Source organism: Dermacentor silvarum, chromosome 6 (assembly GCF_013339745.2).
Source record: "Dermacentor silvarum isolate Dsil-2018 chromosome 6, BIME_Dsil_1.4, whole genome shotgun sequence".
Lineage (NCBI taxonomy): Eukaryota > Metazoa > Arthropoda > Arachnida > Ixodida > Ixodidae > Dermacentor > Dermacentor silvarum.
The window spans coordinates 92,721,750-92,732,926 of NC_051159.1; the positions used below are offsets into that span (position 1 = coordinate 92,721,750).

The 11,177-nt window shown below is 44.4% G+C and overlaps 1 protein-coding gene across 1 annotated transcript in view; it reads left to right on the plus strand.

Moving 5' to 3' along the window:
- The window catches only part of LOC119455708 (signal recognition particle receptor subunit alpha), a 47,634-nt gene extending 36,798 nt beyond the window's left edge, over positions 1-10,836 (plus strand). The window contains exons 12-13 of the mRNA XM_037717133.2: positions 837-1,013; positions 9,892-10,836. Coding sequence (XP_037573061.1) covers positions 837-1,013; positions 9,892-10,017 — 303 coding nt within the window. The 3' untranslated portion in view covers positions 10,018-10,836. The remainder of the gene's footprint in view (positions 1-836; positions 1,014-9,891) is intronic.
- Positions 10,837-11,177: the final 341 nt, after the last annotated feature.

The following is an 11,177-nucleotide window of genomic DNA, read 5'->3' on the forward strand; positions in this document are numbered from 1 at the left end:
TTTCTGTGTACATTTTGAAAAGTCCACCGTATTTTTGTGTTTGAAGAGTGTACTGGTCTAATCAATCTCGTATATTGTCTATTTCCTATCATGCAAACACAGTAAGATCTTTATCTCGTCTTTCCCAATTCTAAATTTTTCAATTCTAACACACCCCCGAGTACAGTGAAATCTTGTTAATTTGGAAAATTGTATAATTAAGACTAACACTCTGGTTCTGGAAATCGTATGCATTATTCAATGCATAAAACTCGAATGACACCTGGGGCATGCCAAGCCCTTAGTGCCACAAATGTGCAACACAACCAATCAATAGTGGCGCTAGCATCGATTTAAATGAAGCAGCAGAGCCTGCATCGTCTTGGTCATCAGTGGTAACCGTACAGGAATGACAGGAACTCATTACGCCTCTTTATTCTTGCATTTACCACTGCCCATGACACCGCATTGGTCACGTGCCTTCAGAACTGTGTGGTTAGGCAGTTAGTACCACAACTATACCACGTAGTTCTTACATATGGGACCTACAGTTTAAATAGTAATGGCGCATATTGCCTTACACATAAAAATTTGTATTGAAATATTCTTATGGTATTGAGAAAGAAAGGTGGAACTGAATTGCAAAATAAAAAAACAGTAGACTTCAGTGATTCCTTCGGCTCAGAACTCCTTTACTCCGACAGCAGTATTGTCTAGCAGTGGTGATCTTGTTTTTGCTTTCTTTGAGGAGCAGGAATCGCTGAAGTCTGCTTTTTTTTCTTTTTCCTTTTGCTTGCTTCAGCGACCATAGCACTTAATCTAACCGTGCACTTGAATCCCTTGATCTCTACTTCCAGCTAATTACAGTGAACAAACCTGACCTAGTGCTCTTTGTGGGTGAGGCCTTGGTTGGTAATGAGGCTGTGGATCAGCTTGTGAAATTCAACCAGGCCCTTGCCGACCACTCCAGTGAGGAGAGCCCACATCTAATTGACGGCATTGTGCTCACCAAGTTTGACACTATTGACGACAAGGTGAGGCTCTTTGAATTAATGCAGGTTACTTTCTCGCGAGATAATTTTTGCTCATTTCCAGAAAATGCTTTTCCTTTCAATTCGTGGAACCAGCTTTTACAGAACACACATATAAAAACCTGACTGTCACAAAATTTTGGGTCTGAAAATCGGTATTCTGAAAGTTCAGCGTGGAATAATATCTTGACAAGGTTGAGCTTGCAGACGGAGTACTGGGGCCGTATTCTGAAACGATCTGGTGATACTGTCGCCTCGGCCACGCCTCTGCCAGCGGCGTGCACCGATTGGCTGTTTTAGCAAGACCAAAAAATAAATAGTGCCGTCTCTTAATTGCAGTCTACGTCAATTTGACGTCACAGTGTCGTACTACGGCCGATACACTCGAAAACAACACACCCGAGCTGCTGTGCACTCGCACGGTACACTCTCTCATTTGTTGGGAAGCGTTTGAGAGTGCGTGTTGGTAGTGCTTGCTGACGTCAAGAGTAAGCAGTCGATTGATTTATTGAACGTGACTATCGCTGAGACGATAGGGACGCCGAAGTGGATCGTTTCAGAATACGACCCCTGGTTACTTTTCCCCCTGTACGAGGTCTGTCAGAAAAGTATCCGACCTTTGGCCGAAGAAAAAAAAACTGGCATAACTGGAGCGTTGGAAACCTAATCACCCTCAACGTATTTAGTCTCCTTGGGACTCCATACGCTTCTCCCAGCGGTGCTGCCATTGTTTTGGAAGCATTCCAAGATGGCCTCTTTCAGAATGGAGTTTAGCTCAGCTGTCGTTGCAGCCATAATGTCCTCTCTTGTCTGAAATCGTGTTCCTTTCAATGGCCTCTTGATTTTGGGAAACAGCCTGAAGTCGCAGGGGGCCATATCAGGAGAGTAAGGCCTGTTGAACTACAGGAGTCTGGTTTTTTCCCAAAAAGTCTGAATCAAGTGCGAGGAATGTGCAGGAGAATTGTTGTGATGGATGCACCAATTTCCTGTTGACTACAACTCTGGTCTCTTGCGCCGTACAGCATCAAGTAGGCGACGGAGGACATCCCTGTAGTACTCTTCCGTGATTGTTTGACCCTGTGGTGCGTACTTGTGGTGTACCACACCACGGGAGTCAAAGAAAGCAGTCAGCATCACTTTGACATTGCTACGCACTTGGCTAGCCTTCTTTGGTCTTGGTGACATGGAATGCTTCCATTGTGATGACTGGGATTTGGTTTCCGGGTCGTACCTGTACACCCATGACTCGTTATCAGTGATGATGGTGCTCATGAAGTCGGGGTCACTGTTTGTGGAATCCAGCATGTCCTGTGAGACTTCAACACGAAGTTGCTTTTGCTCCACTGTGAGCAGCTTCGGCACTAATTTCGCCGCAACTCTCTTCATTGCCAAATCTTCGGTCATAATGGAATGTGCAGAAAAAGTGCTGATGGCCACCTCTTCTGCAATTTCTCGGATAGTCACACGATGGTCCCGCATCACCACAGCGTTCACTTTGGCAATGACCTGGTCATTTCGGCATGTTGATGGCCGACCGGAGCGCGGCTCGCTATCCACCGATGTGCAGCCGTCTTTAAACCGGTTGCACCACTCTTTATTTGTGTGCTGCTTATAGCATCGTCATCGAAAGCTGTCTGAATCTTCCGAATGGTTTCTACTTGGCTGTCGCCCAGTTTCTGGCAAAATTTGATGCAGTGGTGCTGCTCCAGTCGCTGCGTCATTTTCCTTGCAATAAAAAAACTGCTGAGAGCTCTGCACACTACCTCACTCAAACGCTGTGTTCCAGCGACTGACGCTATCGGCAGGCGGGAAAAAATTTGCGCATGCGCACGAAGGTTCAAGGTCGGCTGATGCAAGTGCGCTTGTTTCATATCCATCAGGTGTTCGCAAAAAAAATAAAATAAGGTCGGATCATGGCCACTTCGTGCTCGAGGTATAATCAACAAGATGCACAGGGATTTCTGCAGAAATGCTGGCTCATGAAAATCCATGCGAGTGGAAGTTGATTTGATTGCAGGCAGAAGTGTGCGAAATAGAATTTTTAATTTCGAGGCAAATTCGAATAATGAAAACCAAGTGCGAATCAAATATTTTTCAAATACGAATACAGACGAACCCACTTATAACAATATTCAAGTGCCACAAAAATTCCATTGTTATAACCAATAATTGTTATAACCGGATTGTATGAAAAATATTCAAAATACCGTATTTATTCGAATATAAGGTGAGTTTTTCTCTCAGAATTTTTAGCCTCAAAGTCACCCCCCACCTTTTACACTAATTTTGCCTTTAAGTGTGGCTTCACGGCAGCACGCACTTTAAGTGTGGCTTCACGGCAGCGCGCGCCCGGCTGTCGTGAAGCCACACCTAAAGGCAAAATTCGCATGTAACTCGCAGTCTGCGAAGTTCCGTTCCCCTCTATTTCATGATCGTCATTTTGCATTTTGGCTGTGTTATTACTTCAGTAATTTAGGTGATCCCCGCTGAGTCTCGATAATCCGTCGGCTACTCTGTATCGCCTTATATTTTTGTTCATACTCACTATTTTCTTTCTTGGGACCCCCCAATTGCACCCTCACCTTATAATCATGACCACCTTATGTAATCGAATAAATATGATAAGGGGATGGCAGAGTTGCCCCACCCCACCACCTTCCTCCTTCTGGCTGCTGATTGTGTTGATTCGTTTAACTTTTTAACTCTGTTTCCTGCACGGTCTGATCGCGTGTAAGAAGCCGCGGCTGTCGGTGTTCAAGAATGGCGCTGCTATAACACCTGCAAAGCGGGGTCACAGGCGGCAAGTGACATGCGAGCTCCACCAAGGCATAGCTTTTGTGGCCTCAAAAAGAACCTTTTAAAATATGCGAGAAGGTTGCCGCAGCAGCCTTTCAGCTTGAGAAATCCAGAAGAAACGCTGGGGCGAGGTTGCCACAAGCACCTCACCACGTACTTCTCACTCGCTTACACGAGAAAACCCCATGTCCGTCAGCTTTGTTTGCTTTACGCGAAGCTCACCGACATCCTTCTCTCGTGAAGGTCCCTCACGAAAATAAAGCCGACTGAATCATCTGCGAAGCCCCGGAGCGACTGAATCATCTGGGGGGTGTCCTGTGAGGCGTTGTCCTCGCAGGACCTACCGCGTCATCGCTGCCATCGTCGCCGTCACTCTCGCCTCATCGATTAGAGGCACTTCTTTTCCAAATCTATAGCATTAGCAGTGCACTTTATTTTCACCGGCAATTCGTCCCGTCATGCATTGCTGATCACCAGTGGGCGGATCAGCCACCTTCCGTTTCGGCGGCGAGTCAAACGAGGCTGAGAAACCACATGGCCTGAACTACTTCACACACCAACAACAACCAACAAAGACGAGCACAAACGCCTTCGTCCATCAACAGAACTGTGCAGAATAAGGGGCCAGGGCCCAGCCAGCGCTATCAGCGCAGTTGGCACGGTCCATTCGTGTTTCGGAGGGTGATGCGGCATAGAGCCATGGGCAGGGTGGAAGGGCGATCGGAGAGAGGCGCGTGAGGCTGGTGATGTGGAGAAGGCTGGATAACAGTGCGTGGTGGCGTGCAGCAACTCGAATTTCTTTTTTCTTTTCAAGGATTTTGCATTCCATTCCCTTTCGGCATGGACACCCAGTAGCCAGACTTCATCATTATAACCGATAATGCGGCATGGGGGCATTGTAGTAAGCGGGTTATTTCACCATAGAAAACATACAAAAGTTGACGGTGCAGCAGCTTCTCATTGTTATTACCGATATATTGTTAAAACCGGTATCGTTATAAATGGGTGGTTTGCCTGTATTGGTTTTGCAATATATACCATTTTTTTCACCTACCGGAGGTACAAAAAAAAAGCTAATTTATTGCACACTAAGTAATGTGCAGGAAAATTATGCTATATGGTCAACAAAATTCTTTGGTACAACACATTTGCTTTACGGTACCACAACTGCTGTTATTTAATATTGCCATGAAGGAAGGATACCTGGTCAACATGTCTGGGCAGCAGTGACACCTTAGTGCATGTCACGATTCCTTCAGATACCGAAAAGAGCTGCTTAGTGGACACACTAGTGTCTGGTATCAGCAGGTATCTCTTTGCAAACCAAGCCAACAGTGGCTACCATACTTACTCCACCACTCACAAGGACCTTGTTTTTGGGCCAAAATTTCATCATGCACATATCTTTGAACCTGTGCTTATTATGGCACAGTGGAAATTGCTGCTGGTTGATGAGCTTATCAATCTTTCCATGGTGCTGACGTGGAAGGAGCCTCTTCAGAAGCTTAAACCGGTATAGGACACCTCTGGGTTCCTTGGTGTTGAAATTTTCCTCGCTTCTTCTAAAGAAGGGTGTGAGACCGGCCTAGTTGGTATTCCATATTGATATGACCAGTGCAAAAACAGACAGGAAACATAAAAAGAGGCGATGAAGACAAGTGCTGACTTCCAACTGGCGTTTATTACAAAGAAACGTGAATATATAACCTCGCACACGTTTATCACAACCACACATACTTGTGCAAGTAATCAAGAATGCCACACATCCGCAAGAAAAACTAACAAGCCTGTGGTGGCTCCCCACGTGCAGATGACTTTAAGTAGGCAAATTCTTAATTCGTCAATGCTATGGAAGGTTTACTGGTAGAGTTGCCTTTTGACTGATAAAGAATTTGCCTACTTAGTCATTTGCACATGGGGAGCCGCCAAAGTCTTGTTGGTTTTTCTTGTGGATGTGTGGCATTCTTGATTATTTGCACAAGTATGTGTGGTTGTAATCGTGTGGGCGAGGTTATATATTCACGTTTCTTTGTAATTAACATCAATTGGAAGTCAGTGCCTGTCCTCGTCGCCTTTTTTTTTTTGTGTTTAATGTTAGGTTGCACTGGTCGTATCAATCGTCTTCTAAAGTCAGGGTTTTAACCCAGTTTGCCATTGAAGTATCCTAGTGGCATACAACTACTTTAGAGTGAGGATCTAAAAACATCGCCAAGCTTGCTACTTGGTCAAATTTGGCGTTCGGAAACCTGTGGTTTGGGCACTTATCCAGATTAGTAGCAGACAGCAGGTTTCCACCTGGCGGCTGGTGTTGTGAAGAGGCAGTACAGTGTGGGTACTTGAGCTGATTGTATCGGGTAGCCTTAAGGGGGCTCTGAACGACCCCTCGGGCTTGGTGAAAAACAGTTCGTGGATAGCATACCCTGCTGTGAACATCTCAGCCAATTTTTTTAGTCGTGCGCGGCGTGTGAATCTCGCAAGCAGAGCGTGAAGTCATGTTTTTCTCAAATCCTCTCTTATCAACAGAAGCCTGCTTCTCACTCTTTTCTGGACGCTTTAATTCGTAATGTAGCAGATTCCCATACGCGGCTGTTATTGGCTGATGGAAGTGAAAATTAGCTTTCAAATTTTGATAATAATTACGTACTTCCGGAAGAAGCTGACTATCGTCTGCTCATGCTTGGCCGCAGGCCACCGGCGTAGGAATTGAACTTTGGCCACCCTGTTTATCGGTGTTATAGCCATCAAATCTCGCTAATTTCAACCAGTTTTAAACACTCAACTAGCCTCGAATCACAGGAAACTTAAGGTCATACCGCAAGCACACTTGACGAGCACGCGCTCACTCCTAGCCCCTCCTGGTTACATGCCTTGGCGGACTTCGCTTTGTAATGAGCTTCAGAATGCGCAAGTTGGATGTGGCTACTATCCGTAGGTCAAGCTGACGCTGGACAAAGCCGGTTCACACCATATAGCACAGCCAGACAGGAGCGTATGAGCACAAGCGCGCACTCTAGTCCTGTCGTGCACAAAGCGAACGCTGCAGTTGCATGTAGCTGCGATCTGCCACATAGTGTAGATCTGCGACAAGACCACTGGCTGAATGCACTGTGGCTCGCTGAGGTCAACCGCATTTAGTACGTTATAGGCGGCAAAATCGGAAACAGTGGCAGCTGCATGAACATCCAAAATCAAATTTGAACTGTGCGCCACGGTGACATTCAATAGGTGGAGTGGTGTGGGCACACCCCACTCCGCCGTAGCCTTCGCAGTGCAAATCATTGAAGGAGCAGCGGAATCACCGTGAACAGTTTGTTTGATTGCCAGTAACTCCGCCTCTGCGGAGCACATTGAAAAACTTTTTGCAACAAGGTATTTGTAATAGTGTAATTTAACTTCGAATGCATTTCTTGATTTCGATGAAAAGTGGATCATGGCCCTAATGTAATAGTGTAATTTAACTTCGAATGCATTTCTTGATTTCGATGAAAAGTGGATCATGGCCCCTTTAATTAAGCACTAGCAGTGGCCCGTGACGGTGCCTCCTTTTTATTTTTAATATGCTTCACTGCACAGCAAATATGCTTCAGCGCAATACATTCTGTATGCCTCGCCGCATAACACGGCTGTGTTGCGGCAAAGCGGACTATAAAGAACCGATAGCAGCAATTTTCAGGAGTTCGAATATTTCGAATAGTAAAAGTTTCTTCTGAATCGAATTGAATACCAACCAGTTTGAATTGAATATTCGAAGTTTCGAATATTCTCACTCCACTAATTGCTCGTTTTTGCACCTATCACACTAGCTTTGTTGTAAACAATCTTTGAATTGCTACTACCCAGGTATGCATGGATGTAATGTTTTTATTGCGATAGCAATTATATGGACACTCCAAAGCAGATCTCTGCCGTCGCCGTCGCCGTGAGGTTCCGTATGACGTCAACGGCGATGAAATCGTCGCCGCGCTCCGGACGCTGTATGTGCGAGTGAAAGGGCGCGAGGGACGCCGCTGTGAACGCGAGCGGCGCGTTCTGCACCGTGCTCCCTGAAGGGCTGCAGAATTAAGCGTCTCTTTCCTCCTTTCCATATATAGAGAGCAAACGCAACTTTTTCTGTCCCGTGAAAGGCTGTGGGGGGACGGGAGGGGGGAGAGGAGGCGACGTTTAACTGCGGCACCAAATACGTATTTATATAAAAACGCCGCGCGCGTTCGGTGCGAACGCGGGTAAAACACCGACGGCGTCGACAGCAGTTCTGCGCGTTGCTGGTGCTGCCGCATGTCCAAGTTTATACAGCTGATAAAACTATTATCCTTACTCCGTATAGCTCTCTACTAATTTGCTATCGCAATTGGTGATTCGCCTTTCGGGTGAAACTGCGACAACTTTTTTTCTTTTAATAGTTTCCAAGCTATGTTCCAAGAAAGTTGTCATATGTTTCGGCATATGATCTGCACAAGAATTCTGCTTTTGGCGGCAGCTTTGCAGTAATGCTTCAGCACTACTTTGAAGCTGTACCTGAAGAGAAAATTTGTGTACAGGTGACTTGTTAATTAGAGCTCCTCACTTGTGAATCAGTATATTGAATTACACAGCATTCTAGAAATTTACTTTCAAAACAAACTTTTTGTTACCTTGTGACAGTGAGGTCTCAGGATCAGTTCCCGACCACGGCCGTCACATTCCGATGGGGGCAGAATGCAAGAAAACTTGTGTGCCATCGCTTGGGTGCACTTTTAAAGATTTCCAAGGGTTCAGAATCAATCTGAAGCCCTTTGCAATGGCATCTTTCTTAGCCAGAGTTTGGGACATTAAACTCCATTCATCAATCAGCTCTTGTGACACCAGTTTGTAGTAGCTGTGACTATGCAGACAGGCTTAAAGCACAGGGTTACACTTAAAGCATGGCTGGCATTGTCTTGGTGTGCAAATAACTATTCTGCCAGTCTGACTCGCTGCAGTGCCCTAGTGGCTATAGCGTTGCACTGCTGTGCTCAGTGTCATGGGTTTTATCTAGGCCGCATTTTAATGGGGGTGAAATGCATAGACCCTTGTATTGAGGTGCACGTTAAGGAACCCCAGGTGGTAAAAATAATCTGGAGCTTCCCACTACGGCGTGCCTTACAATCAGATCGTGGTTTTGGCACATAAAACTCCAAAACTTCATTTCTTTTTTTACTTCAACTTCCATTTCACTCAAAAATTCTGCTCATCCAGCCACATCGGTGAAGGCTCTATCGACATCTCTGGTGGCGTTGTACAACATAGTGGCTTTTACATGTGAAAGAACCTTGCTTACAAAACTATTTGTGAGTTATGCATGCACAGTTTCCACTCGTTGTTGAAGCTTATATGCACTTTCTTGCTGCTTTATTGGAGGTTGTAATTGTTGGCATTTGATGTGATGGTTCAGTGGTTCAGCAATCTGCGGCTGAGGTTTGAGAGGTTGTGGGTTTGGGATTTCCAGCCACCATACCGACCTGATGTAGGTGTGAAACAAAAATGACTGTAGTTTGATGAGGTGCACATTAGAGATGCTCAGGTGCTCAAAATCAAGTCATAGACCGCGCTGTGACACCTGTCAAAGCCAAGGCATTTCTTTTGGTAACCAAATTCGGTGAATCATTGACTCAAATTGGGTTGAGTTGTATGCAGGGGCAGGCTAGCTAGGCAAGAATAAGCTAGGTTTTTGCATGACACAGTTCCTTGTGCGTTTCCCAGCCTGCTCTACAGCTTGTAAAGTACTAGTTGCCTTTCAATGAATATTAATTTTTTAAAATATTTGGTGCTAACTGGATGCATTATGAATCATGCTTAAAGTTGCTGCTGTTGACTTCTGATTTTATTTTATTCATCTCACTTGCAATCTACCAAATTATTAAAGCCTTTTTAGAAACATCTTCAATACAGTAGACTCTTTAAGACGATCATGAAGGGACTTCGAAAATCTGTTCATTCAGAAGTTTAGCTTAACTTAGTCTACAATTCAGATTATCAGAGTTCATCTTAATCTTGAAAGGAGTCTATTGTAGGCAAAAATTTATTTGCACCCAGTGACCCTTTTCTTCGCTTACCTTTCACTCCCTAGGTTGGTGCTGCGATCTCAATGACCTACATCACAGGACAGCCCATTGTTTTTGTTGGCACGGGGCAGACCTACATCGACTTGAAAACGATCAACGCCAAGGCAGTGGTGCATGCACTCATGAAGTAGACAGCACTGGTGAAGTTTGGCAGCCTTGCTTCGCTGACCTGGCTACCCTTCGCAGCCTTTCCTTCTTAGGGTAGTAGCAGTTTTGTTGAAAGTGCCACACTTTCTTTCATTTTGGTTGAGAAAGAAGCCTTGTTATGTCAAGTTTTTTTTTGTCGTGTTATTGTGTTTACACGTAAATTTTGAAGAACCGGGAGGTTCCTTCCTTGTTTTCGCTTGAAAACAACGTTTTTGATAGTTACATATGCTACACGTGTTAATTTTGTTACATTCCTTTGATGCTACCCTTAGTCGTTATTTCATCATTTGTTGAGGAATTCACACCTATTAGCTTAAGTTCCCGTCAGTGTGGGAAACTACGAGCTCTGTCTGCTGGGCCTGACCACCTAAATTTGTGTTTTACGGGCTTTCACATCATTTTCTTGTGCTTTTTGCTCAACACTAAAAAAATTATTTACATATGATTATTTGTACAGCGTGTTTTGAGCTTTTTAGCTCAAAACTATACACATTTTTATGTATTTGACGTTTAATTCTGACCGTCAGTTTTTAAAAAATCTTAGTCACACCTAAGGGCTGTAATTAATGCACCTTTATTAATTTTATATATTTCAATGCAATGGCAATGCTGTGTTGAGTGGCCCCGGTTTGATTATACTCTATGATATGCATAGTGCATTTTGGCTGTGAATTGCACCAGAACCTAACTGTGGTGTTTCGCTAACATTGCCATGTTGTGCTGTGGACGCTATAATCAGTTTACACTTGACTTGAGGAGCAGTGATAATTTGTGCCTGGAAATAAAGTATGTGTTTCAATCTATGAGAAGCTTCTTGATTCATTATGGTTGATTCGTTATGGTTGCTTATCATCTGATCCAAACACTGCTGAAACTTTGTGACCGTTTCCTGGCAGAACTAGGGCGTCAAATAACAGAAAATACTAGTCTGACGTGCATTCAAGGTGCTTTCATTATGTATTGGTTCAATTCCAGTTAATGGGAATATAAAGCTATAACACTTTATGAACCAGTTCACATTTTCGAAACAGTATCGCAGTGCACTTGATCCTCAGGATGATATGTTGTCATGTCACAATGGTTGTATCTCAATTATTCATGCATGCGCAAACACTGATGGAATCGTAATGGTGCCTTTCTTTAA